Raw genomic sequence first — 13,268 nt, 5'->3', positions numbered from 1 at the left:
GGTACAACAAAAAACGAATTTCGAAAAAAAAATAAAATGTTTGTGCGACAACAACAACAACAACGACGGAGGAGTGAGACGACGGTTTGTTAAACAATTATTGGATCAGTGGTTTTTAAAGAGATTTTTTCCGGATTTTCCATTAAAAACTTAGAAACACGTGGAGACGACTGGTTTTTTTTTGTATTATTATTCGAAACGTTTATTTAAAAATTAATTTTAGTTTAGATATTGTCAAGTTTTGCAAAAAAAATACTCACCTTTGACTTGGGAGATGCAAATGACACAAAATTATAAGCCGCTTATCTGTAATTGCTGACTAATGTCTTTCCATCGTTTGACATTTTCGATAAAATTAAATTCTCGTTTCTCATGTTTCATGCGTATATAGATATATTTTGTTGTTTTATTTGATAGAACATGAATAGATTTTACTTTAAATAATATTAAAACTGAATAATTTTTGTACGAGGCATTTCTTCTCTAATAAATTTTATTTTTACATATAATGTTTATTTTTATATATATTAAAATATTTACTTTATTTTAATTAGTTCAGCTTATTCAATTAAGTCATAAATAGTGGTTGGAGCTTTTATTCATTTATTTCATGTAAATATATATATTTTCTATCATTAATACAGTAAGGCTTTCGTCAAAATTCAACTTTACTCTTTCTACACTGGCGAAAATAGTTTTAGGCTACATTAATTATTTTTAATAAAAATATTTGATCCTCTTGTTTAACTTTCTATAACATAACGTAGTTATTAGAACAACATATTAACATTATTTAATAATAAAAAAATACAAAATGTATAAAATTTTAATTAATTTTTAATTATTTTTTTATACTTTTAGTATTTCTTTTAATTAAAAATATTTTTTTCTCGCTCTAAGCATATGTATATGTAAGATATTTAGGCATTGAGACTCACGTAGTTCCCTTTTTCTATTAATTTAGGTATTCTATGAAATTTTCTCTATCAAAAAAGGGAGGAACTAGTTGTTAAAATCAAATAAAATAGTATGGTCCAGCCGTAATTGATATCAATTTAATGCCAAAATGAATGAGGGGGGAGGAGAATGCCACAAAATTCGTAGGAATATGTTTGATTATTTAAAGATTTGTATATTCTAATACTTTTTTTTTTAAATATAAAATTTAATGATTCTTGAATTTATTATTTATTTATGTTTAAATCGATGAAAATATATCATATACGTTTTGTTGCATATATGAATTATTGTTGGTCCATTACTTGGTTTTGTTCTTTATTGTTATCGGTCGAACACCATGATCCGTTGTGTTTCAGGTAGTTTGTACAAAGAATTTGTTGTGTCGCATCTTGCGGCAATTTTCCCACAATTTTCGATGAAATCGACACATCGCTATTACTTGTGCTGACATCGTCGTACGTGTTTGGTGCTATGCTATTACTATTACAACTAGTATTATTGTTATTTGTCGACATTGTGGTTGCCGATGCCGATATTTTCGTTTGGTCTGTTGTCGTTCCGTTATCTCGCTCGATTTTCCGCTGCTGCGTTTCCTGCGCCAATTCAATCCAATGTTTGCGATTGTCTCGCACGCACTCCACGAGAGGTGTTAGCGTGTCAGACAAATCGGCAAATGCCTAAAACACACGCAAGAAAACACGAAAATTGTCAATTTTCTACGTGATGCGGAAACAAATTAGTCTTACCTCATACACTGGAAGACAAATTGAGTCAATAAAGTTTACTTGCATCATCGGTAACTGATCTTCCTTTTCTCGATTCATAATATCCTGCAAAACAAAACAAAAAACAATAAAAAATTTAATCCAACCCTCACGTAAAGTAATAAAATAAACTTACAATTGGCGTAATTTTCAATTCCTGTCGTTCCATGTCTCCCTGCTCGAAGAATTCGGAACTGACGAGGTCAGCAACGCGTTTTTCAATTTCCCACGGCTTCGAAATGGCAGACAAATCGCACACAGTCATGCTCATTGCCCGTAAAAGTGATCGCGGTTCTTCGTTTGACCAATCCAGGGTGTCGCGATTTTTGATAGAATCGAGGAAGGGACCTCGTTTGCGGAAATAAACGGCGAGATCGGTCGACAAAATGGCATCTTCCAACACACGGATGACACGACAGTAGTCCTCAGACGATAAATTCGATAATATTTGATTTCCCGGACTATTTAATATCATAATACATTGATTATAGTGGTGGTGTTCTAATGTACTTGTTGAATATAATTGAGCTAAAGGTGATGAGGCTCTGAAAAAAAATTATTTTTTATTGTTTGAACTGAAAAAAAATCAAAATTTAAGGACTTACTTAATTTGAAAGGAATTGTTTGTCCCTCTGTGGTCCAGATCGTGACAAAGACATCCAATTACCAATGCAAGGCACTCAATTTCACCAAAAATCTTCCACCATTGCGTGGCGGTCAGTATGGCAAACATCATTTGTGTCACATTAAAAGCATGCCGAAAATTGTGGTAAGTAACATTCCGATAATTCTTCTTAACACTTAACAGCCACCGACATAATACCTCATAGTCTATGTGAAATCTTTCAACTAAATCTAAATCAAGGAACATTCGAATGCATGCCCGCAGTGTATCGTCATCTTCCAACCGGATATCGTCAAATGTGAAGTCGTGCAACTCAAAATACGCAGCTGAAGGGATCTTTAAGGTCTAAAAAATAAAAATTTTCATAAAAATGTCTTTTACAGCCACATCAAAGGTCTTACTTTTAATCTCAACGCATCATCCGTCGAGGCAGAGGCATGATAACTCAAAACTTCCAGCGTGACACTCTGCTTCGCCATCGCAACAATCGCTTTTTCGTACATGTGAGTATTATGGATGCCCATTCCACAGAAAATTGCGAATGCTTCGACGAAATTTTCGTCATTCTTCGTAAAAATCTGGAAGAAACCGAAAAGAAATGTTGCAATTGCGTTTCAACAAGCACTCAACAATTGTCACATTATCGTACCAAGTTGTCAAATTTGTTAATTAGCTGTATTACGCCAATGATCTGTCCCAATGAATTCTTAATAGCCATGCACAGAATCGAATTGTGCTTGAATGATTGGCCCACATCCACGCTCTCATCAAATCGAGGATCGTCATAAGCATTTGGTATGTTTACAGTCTACAATGAAAAAAATTAAATTTTATTTTTATTTTAAAATAATAAAAATTATTATAGAAGTTGAAGAAAAATTTAACATTTATTTGAAAAATATTTTTATTTTTTTTTATAAAAATATTTTTTTTTTTTTTTATTTTTTTGAATTATTTTTTTTTATTTTTCAAATATTTTTTTTTTATTTTTTAAAATTTTTTTTAAATATTTTTTTAAATATTTTTTAAAATTTTTTTATGAGAGATATTCTTACCTCACCGGTTGTTGCGACATATCCAGTAATCCCTATATTAATTGGAAACCTAGATTCGAATGGACTAGTTCTTGCATCACTATCATCGTTCCTGAGATCATTTGCTTCAAAATCAAATACACGAGAGAAACTGCCTTTGGAGGCCTCGTGCACTAATAAAATCTGAAAAAAAAGTTTGTTAATTTTTTTAAAATTAATTTTTTAGAAATTGGGACTCACTTGAACTCTTTGACATTGTATTAAACTTTGCATGTGCGTTAATATCCTAAAAACCATGTGTTCAATTGTACTCTGTTCCTCGAAAATCATCTTGGCCAAATCCAGCAGGACCTGATTTCGTTTCACCTCGAGCTGTGACTTTTCATATAATTGAGCATTTCGTAGTCCGATGCCGCAAAATTGCAGATACGAAGCAAACACTTTCTCGTCAATTTCCGTAAAGTGTGAGCCGCCGTACTTGTTAATGACTTGAGCGACCCCAATTACGTCACCTGAGCAATCTTTTATGGGCATGCACAATAAGGCTTTTGTCCGATAACCGGTAAGTATATCAATTTCCTTGTTGAAGCGTTCATCCTACAACACAAAGGCACAAAAACAATTAATCATTGTCATACATTTTTTTTACACGGAAATCACTCACCTGATATGCGTCTGGTATGTTGACAGGCTCGCCACTTTCGGCAACGTGTCCCGCAATACCCGTGCCCCATTCAACGCGCACTTCATCCATCGTCTCCATCTCCTCTACCGTGCTACGGGGACACACATCAAACAATTTGGAGACCAAACAGCGACTGCGAAAGATAGAAAAACGTCAGAAACGACGAAAAGGCGAGAGGAAACGTAACAGACTTACTTGACTGGATCATTGACACACGTTGAACTGCGTTTCTGCACCAAAAAAAGTGAACCACGATCGGCATTTAGGAGTATTGACACGTTTTGCAGGATTTTATGACATAATGATCTCACGTCTAAATCGTTGCAAATGTCCTTTACCTGAAAAAATACATGAAAAATCGTAAAAATATCACAAAAAATGGAAATGACAAAAATTACCAATTCAAAAATGAGTTCCTTTTCGTCAAGTTGCTTCAATTCACTGCGGGAGAGTCGTTGGGATCGGGCACCTGCCATATGGTATGCCGTTCCATTGATATACTGCGAGGATGATAGTTCAGTTTCACTTTGGGGACTGATAAATGTTGGCGTGCCATCGATTGTGTTGACAATTGGTTTCAACAAACCACCGCGTTCGAATTCGTGAGCAGAAATTTTTCTAAAAAAAATAATTTTTTACCTTATTTTTAGGAAATTTCAACGAAAATGGGAAAAACTTACCGCACAGGTGTCGTAGCTCCCGATCCGCCACGCGACGAACAACTTTGCGTGTTGTTAACATGCGTCGGCGATGAAATTTCGGTACTCGTATTAGCTGCAGGAGTCGCATGAGACACGAGCCAAGCATCAACAACCTGTCGCGTGGCTTTACGGATGAAATAATCTTGCACGAACTCGGGATTTTCGTCCATCCAAGCCTCCATTTTGGCATATTCGCCCCCATACGGACTCTGTTGTTGCTGTTGTTGCTGCTGCGATGGTAAATGAAGTGGCAGGGGGACACTTGGGCATCGGGAGCTGAGGTAATGATGATGATGATGTTCGTGCCCGGCAGTGCCCCCCTGCTCAATGGGCATCCTGGTGCTTGTTAATTGTTCCTCCAAGCTGCGTAGATGCAGCCCTAAAGCAAAAAATAAATAGATTTTGTGTTTAGTCATTCATTTAAACGACGCTCGACGAGGATAATAATTAATTACATGTGACGCGCGGGTGGACGAATAATGAGAATAAGTCAAATATCAAACAATAATAATAATTAATAACCTTTTTTGCTTTTTTTGTAACGGCATTTACGAAAACGACACATGCTTGTAGTCTGGCCCATTAGAACATTCTGAAGCTGACCTATACACAACTGTGTACTTTCTTTTTAGAATTTCCACAGTATAATAATATAATTTATATGCCTTCCATACCATTTATTATAATTGTATGTTGTTTATTTGCATTGAATGTTTGATATTGTTCTCTCGCTTGTCCCATAACAACAATAATAATGAAAGTTTAAATACCACTTTGACATTTTCTTCTCTTTCTCTCGCTAATTTTTTTATCCGTTCGCTTTTTTTATCACTTGTCGCACAAATTTCTATGAAAAAAAAAATATAATTTATCGCAATTATAACTTTAATTGTCTTCTTTCCCCCATTCTCTTATCATTATCTCTAAAAAGCGTTGTTCATTCACTTGAAGCCGATGCTGGCGAGATAGAGGTATGAATGAATATCAATAAATAACGAAAAAGGTAAACTGATAAGGACGTAAGAAGCACGTGCTGCGTAGCTCTTTGCGATAAGTGTCTTAATATTTATGTTTTGATAGTAAATTATTAATTAGAGGAAGTCATCATCACGCTTACGTTTTGGATTGCTTTCAATTTCATTTTTATCGCTTCAAGTATGCCTCAGACATTAAAACACGAAAGGAATAACAATAACAAGTACTTGTAATTTTTTGTTTGTTTCATGGCAAGGAAACGTGAAATAGATAAATTAGTGAATTATGTTTGTTTCAGGTGGATCCAATTAATTTAAGTGGTAGGTCATTTGTACTCGAGGTGAATAATAACACTAATAATGAGCAAAAAAAAACATTAAATTGCGTTTAATTTCGCGCTGCGTTTGCCAATTCCATCAAATACGAGTGAAAGTATTAATTTTAATACTATTAAAAAAAAGGCAATGTGATGTTTGTTTTATTATTTTGCGTGAATTTCAACATAATGTCCAAATATAATGTTGTCGTTGATGATAAAAAATATAAAAAAATGAAAAAAATAAAATGACGAGTATTTTTCTGTAGTATTTATTAAATTAGTTAACACAACAAGAGATGCACTTGACTTTTTTTTCTACACTCATAGTTTATATATATTGGTATATTTATTTATTTATTATTATTTTTATTGGAATGTGGGAGAATACGTAGAATTGCAAGCAAAGAGCATGAATGTTGTACATGTTTTTATAAAGCGCGTGTGTGTTATATTTGATTTTATACATAATAATATAATACGAACATCACATGGATATTATTCGTGTCATTGTGTGTTTCTGATGTCTTATAAATCTCTATGTCTGTGTATGCACTTTAGATATGTTATTTTTTTTTTATTATATTTTGTAGATGGTTGTAAATATATTCATTCAGGAGATTATATTATTATTATTATTTAAAATATATATACACAACACAAGACACAAGAAATATTTAAAAAAAAAATAAATAAGTGAAAATTTATACAAATATTTCACGTCACAATTTTTCATTTGACTTTTTCCGATTGCGATCTATTTTTATAAATTCTTCTTCATTTCTTTATTTTTTTTTGTCGCTCCGTTTAATACTTTTTTTCGATTTATTTCACATTTTATATGTTAATTTATCGTTTGCGAATTGAAGTGGTACTAAACATTATTATTATCTAAAATACCGGCATGTACTTTTTTTGTCGTTCAGATACTCAAAGGCATTATAATCATAATAAAAGTCGTGTTAAAAAATTCTTTCAATGTTTTTTTTTTTAAATATTTCAACATTCTTTACTACTACTATCTATCTATATGTGTATATTATTATACGACACATTATTCAAATAACTTGACGCCGACACGATTCAAAATTAACTAACTGATGAATGCTTCGACCAAACAAAGTTCAGTCTAATTGAACTGGCAAAACTTGTTATACAGTTATACAATTGTATATTGTGTGTGTATGTTGTTTTCGTTGGTACATACGACAAAAGACGTGAATGGAAATTATGATAAAAGCGCATTTGTCGTTCATTGTTATCATTTATAAAGGTATGTTTAACTTTTTTTTTTTTTAATTTTTGTTTAAAAATAATAAACATTAATTAATAAAAATTAAAATTATGTATAAAATAATACAAAATTTATATATTATATATGTTACTATTTCATGCATTTTACAAATTTTAAAAGATCTTTATAAAAAATATTAAATTTTTACATTATTTATTTAAATTTTTATAAAATAATTTTTTGAAAAATATTTTTTATAATATATATAATTAATAATATTAATGATATTATATTAAAATTATAATAATAAAAAAATATTTTAAAAAATAAATAATTTTTTTTGAAAAAATTAGTATTTTTTTATAAAAATCTTTTAAAATTTGTTACAAAATGCGTCAAAGAGCAACATATATATAAACAATTTTTACAGTAAATGTATTTATTTATATACATATATTCATCATATACATTGACACACAGAGCTGCGAGTATTCTCTGTGAATGAGGTACAAGGCATTCCATCCAAGTTTCTCTCTTTCGCTATATTCTCCGAATGCACGATCAACTCTTTATCAATGACCAACTTCGCCGGTCAACATCGTTCTCGAAGCCACTGTAGCAATGCTCTACTCCGCATACACACAGAAGAAGTGACAAAGTCTTATCAGAGTGTAATTGTAAACAAATATACGATTTTGTTGTGCTCGAGCATTGTCATTAATTTGAATTAAATGTCTTTGCTTTATTTTGTCACTGCGAGCAATGATGATGATTTGACTCAGCGACGAGAGATGACCGACCGACGACACTTCTGTTTCCATACATTTTTATTTATTTTTTCTTGCTCGCTATATATACTCCAAGTGTGCGGTTTGACAATTAAATTGAGAAAGAAACATTTTTGTCACAACAGAACCAACATATTGAGAAGCTCTCTCGTGTCTTATTGCTCTTCGTTGCTTGCTCCCATCATATAGCAGCAATAAAATATATAATAAATCGAAGGCGCAAGATCAAGAGTGTGTTCGTACATTGGTACATCATCAACATCACCGTTGTTGTCGTCGTCGTTGTCCTCTACATTTCTTCATATTTTTTCGTAGTATTATTATTATTTTTATGTAAATATATACAGACAATTTTTCATCTTGTATACCAAAAAAAAAAAAAAAAAGAAAAAAAATTAAATTTTCAAAAGTTATACAAATTTAAGCGACAATATGATTACTGTTTATTAATATTATGTAGATACATTCAAGATTGTCTGAGGACCGAACTCTTTTTTTTTTGCTTCTCTCGTGTCAACCAACGTATCTCTACAAGTTTATCTATTTTGTTTTGTATTATCATCATCATCATTATAAGCAAATGCAATTCAAAAATGTTTCACATTACTTTATATCCTTAAATATTAAACAGCAAAAGAAATGAATTTGTGTATTTTTCCGTATTCATAACATTTTTAGGCAAATTAATATAGTCATTTTAAATAAAATATAAAAAAAATATTTTAAAAAAAAATAAAATATAAAAATTTTTAAATACAAAAATTAAAAAAAAAATACAACTAAAAAAATAAAATATAAAAAATTTTAAAAAATATTTTTTTTTGTTAAATTTTCTTTCATATTGAGTAAAAAAAATGTTTAACATTAAAATAGTTTAATATAAGAATAATTTTTAATATTTTAGATTTTTTGAAAAGATTCGAATTTCGAAAATCATTCAATTTTTTGCTTAAGCTTAAGAATAAGTAAAAAAAAAACTTTAATTTATTTATTTAATTAAAAAATTTAAAAAATAAATATTATTTCCCTAAGAATTGTCGAAAAGTAAAAAATTAATTGACTTTTGCCTTATCATTTAACTTAAACTTGAGTCAAAATTTTTTTTCAAAATAATTTTACTCAAAATACTCGAACTAAAACTTAAGCTTAAGTATCATATTTTTTTAAAAAATTAAGTTTTAGTCAAAAAATTTTTTTTTTGTTTTGTTTTAACCTTAATAATTAAAAATAACATATTTCATTATTAATTTTTCAAAATTAATTATTTATAGAAAAAATTATTATGATTAAATGTGAAACATTTTCCAAAACTGCACGCACCTACATTATTATTCTCATTTGCGAGAAACGGGAAAATTCCCAATCGAGAGTTAGTTGTCGTCGTCGATTGTTGCAGAAATCCGTAGAATTATACAAAACAACTTAATTTATTCAGATCATTTAATTTTCATGTCGTAATGTCCTTTTTGATAGACTCCTCTTCTTTCTCCTCAACGCAACTCGACAGCATTTTACTGGGTATTATGTTTAATAATTTGTGCTTTGAGCGCGTGAACGACTTTTCAGATTTTCAATCAGTTTTTGTGTCATTTTTGATTAAGATTAATTATCATAATCCGCTTATGTATTTACAAATAAAGCAAAATCCGTTATGATTTAAAATAATAGGCTTTTTGTCGTGTTGCGTCACGCTGTCAGGACACGCACGATGATGTTATGAGGAATGTAATGCCGACGTGATCGCATTAAAAAAAATGTTCTTTTTCGAGTACTTACCGCCTTTCCTTCTCGTCCTCCACAAAACCGGTGGTGCCGAGTTGTTACCTTGAGCAGCCAGCGTGATTTATTTTTCGGAATTTCCTTTAAAATAAAATTAAAAATAAAAAAAAAATGAAAATTTTCAACAACTTAATGATTGCAAGTCAAATAAAAGCACTTTTTAGTTGTTTCCGTGTTTTCAACTCATTAGTAACAATCGTTAATTTTTGCCTTCTTCTTATTATTGGCATTTAAGTAATACGATAAACACGATCCATAACGACACTTGCTGCCTCATCATTTTCTGTTTACTTTGTTTATTATTACTCTCGTGTCGTTTGCGTTTTTCGTGCGGTATTTGCACAAGAGGTGTATGATACAATTATAAATTTGATACCCCGAAATGACGGAAAATACAAATGTAACTTTTCACACTCGCGATACTGGTCTTATCATGTGCTCTGTTATATTTACATCACACAATCATCAATGTTTACTTAGAATCGATATATATACATGTATATTTATTACTTTATTGGTCAAGTTTTTTTAGTTCATCATCATTGTTATTATTATCTTTATTTTTTCATTCATTTTAATTCATTTGTTTTTCGAACTGGCGTTTGATGTCACTCACAGGAAACAACATTTTGTTATTATTTTATTATATATCAATTTGATTTCTTATCTAATGTACTTATTAAATTACAAAAGAAGACGTCGTTGTCGTATTCGTCGACTTTGTCGCGTAATTTTTTTCTTAAGAATTTAAACTTATTATTTTTTTTATCATAATATTAGTGTCTTACTTTCACGAAAGACCAACACTATTAAACATGCATACCACTAAAGATATATCTATATGATGCATAAAATATATGAATACACAAATGAAACACTCACATACTATCTTACGGCTCACAAATATATATAAAATATATTTTTATATATATATATGATGACTGAATGAATGAAGTCTATATAAATATATATTTATATTCAATGGAATTCGACTTTGTCGATTATTGAAGTCTCAATTTAATGATCACTGATATTTTCCAGTGTTATTTTTCACTGTCGTAACTTTTAATTAAAACAAATTTATTGTTTGAGATTTTTTTAATTAAATAAATAATTTATCTTTTTTACTCTGTGATTCTTCGTTCGTCTTTTTTTCAATTTTATTTTATGGCCCGTCAAAAGTGTACGGCGATACAATCACGTTTCCTTCTTATTGACGACTGACTTAGAAAAGAGATTAATGTATGTTTTGTGCTCGTTCATTTAAGGTTAACAAAAGCACTTTTTGATTTTATTCGAAAAAAAATAATTAATACAATTATATATTTTTTAAAATATATAAATTGTTCTAATAAATCAATAAAAAATATATTAAACATATGTTTTAAAATATATTTTAAATTTATATTAAAAAGTTGAAGTAAAACAAACGTTAATTCGAATAAAATTTTAAAAATATATATTTAACACTCACATGTGTTGCACTTTTCTTTGTAGTAGTAGTATAGTTATAATAATAATAATAATAATAATAATAATAATAATATAATAATAATAGTATTTCGAGAAAAAAGTTTCAATGTGTGAACTTTAAAAAAGTTATAAAAGAAATGACACAGAGATAATTTCTTTTAAAAAGACAAAAAAAAATGTGTATAATAAAAAAGGAAACAAATACATTCATAAAAAAATAAATGAACAATGTTATACATGAAAACTCCGTGAACGAGGATATATTTACAAATCGTGTCACATGTTATTCGCAAATATATAACAAATGCAAAAACTTTTTTTTTCGTTTTGTTTATTATTATATGAATATTATTATTACGATGAGTATTGTACGATTCGTCGTAATTTTATTTTTTTATTTTTTCGCAAATAAGGAAATGTCTGCGATTTTACATGACAATTGCGATTTGATTTATTAAACATTATATATTTATTATTATTCGAAAGTTATTATAACTTTTATCCTTACATTAAAATAAAATTTGAATATAAATTAACATTTTCCTTCATCATTTTCATCTATCGCATCTCATGCCTTGTTAAGTGGAAATTTTATGATGTAAACTTTCTCAACATTATATTTGTTTTTTTTTCTCGTTCTATTTTTATTTTTATTTTTTTTTTTGTATATTATTTTGTATGGCAAGCCGATCATTGCGTGAATAATGTAGTTAACGTATTAGAAATACATAAATAACAACATATAGAAATACAAATGTAGATACTACTTATTTTTTTTTTTCGTTTGCAACTAGACCGAAATTTAAAAAAAAATCATACATACAAGTTATATCTTTAATCCCAATAACAACCACATCACTAGGTCAGTAAAATAAATAAAATATAAAATAAATGTTGTTGTTACAAAAGTTTTAAACTGCGACTATCTATCGTCGTCGTCGCTTGAATTTGCATATATACGAAAACCTAATAGTTTGCAATAGTATACTTGAAATGTTGAAAATGTATTATAATACAATATATTTAAATGATTTTTATTTTATTTATATTTATTTATCACAACTTGTCATTTATCATTTATTTTTTTTAATGTTAATGTGCTTTCATATTATAATAAGTTGAGTTGCCCTTAACTTGCATTTTTTCGAAACGGTTTTTTTTTTCGTATAATTACCTTGAAAGTTGACAAAAAAAATAGTAGTGCTTAATTGAAATAAATACGAGCGACACGTAAATAAATTAATTTATAGAATTTCATGATAAATACACATTTATTTAGTAGAAATATATTGTTTCTCAGCAATTGGTGAACAATTGTCTTTATATTTTAGCAGATGTTGTGATACTTTGTATTGTAGTCTTTGTAAGTTCTCTTCACTTTTTTTTTTGCGATTCACGATTTTTTTTTTGCGAGCGCCTCTTGAACTTTTTCGTAAAATTTACATAATATAAAATTAAATCGTCATCATAATAATGTAATTTATATATAAATTTAATCGAAATAAATAAGTGCGCGCCTACGAGAATTACACGTCCTTTTTATCGCGATGCAGCAAGTCAACTAGTTGTTGTAGAAACGCGATTCATTATAATACTTTTTTTTTTATTTTCGGGTTGGCATGAATGAAACTCTATATTTTGCACGATACATCGACATACTAGAAGAGAAATTACCCGACACACCGACCATATCGGCAGTAAGTAGTAGAGTATGATTTAGGTGTAGGTAGGTTTCTGCGGGAAACGACGGAAAAGAAGAGAGTGAGAGAGCAGCTAAATTTTTTGGGATGCTTGCGAAGATGATGCGAGATGATAACAGCACTTACTTCGTCGTCGTAGTACTCCGATCAAACATTACTATCTGTTCTATATTGGAAGCGTAGCGGAATAAGTGAACTTGATTACAATACAATGTGATATATAATAAAATTATG

At 29.5% G+C, this 13,268-nt stretch overlaps 1 protein-coding gene across 4 annotated transcripts; it reads right to left on the bottom strand.

The window, feature by feature from the left end:
• Window positions 1–498: 498 nt before the first annotated feature.
• Window positions 499–12,891, bottom strand: LOC134832859 (dual 3',5'-cyclic-AMP and -GMP phosphodiesterase 11). 4 transcript variants are annotated; one of them, XM_063847058.1, is made up of 14 exons: window positions 12,509–12,891; window positions 9,859–9,942; window positions 4,749–5,148; window positions 4,467–4,686; window positions 4,264–4,406; window positions 4,048–4,201; window positions 3,624–3,980; window positions 3,405–3,566; window positions 2,999–3,157; window positions 2,751–2,927; window positions 2,330–2,694; window positions 1,861–2,269; window positions 1,707–1,790; window positions 500–1,637 (listed from the first exon to the last, which is right to left on the bottom strand). In XM_063847058.1, exons 3-14 carry the CDS (start codon window positions 5,102–5,104, stop codon window positions 1,245–1,247), a joined length of 2,979 nt encoding a protein of 992 aa, XP_063703128.1. In that variant the 5' UTR covers window positions 5,105–5,148; window positions 9,859–9,942; window positions 12,509–12,891; the 3' UTR covers window positions 500–1,244. The 4 variants fall into 4 exon arrangements, with proteins under 4 accessions (XP_063703127.1, XP_063703128.1, XP_063703129.1 ...); XM_063847059.1 differs by lacking the exon at window positions 12,509–12,891 and adding an exon at window positions 10,990–11,042; XM_063847057.1 differs by lacking the exons at window positions 9,859–9,942; window positions 12,509–12,891 and adding an exon at window positions 5,292–5,731 and having other exon boundaries at window positions 499–1,637.
• Between the last annotated feature and the right edge of the window lie 377 nt (window positions 12,892–13,268).

Source organism: Culicoides brevitarsis, chromosome 2 (assembly GCF_036172545.1).
Source record: "Culicoides brevitarsis isolate CSIRO-B50_1 chromosome 2, AGI_CSIRO_Cbre_v1, whole genome shotgun sequence".
Classification (NCBI taxonomy): Eukaryota; Metazoa; Arthropoda; class Insecta; order Diptera; family Ceratopogonidae; genus Culicoides; species Culicoides brevitarsis.
Note: the sequence above shows the minus strand (reverse complement) of the source record. Positions and strands in the feature narration are given on the sequence as shown.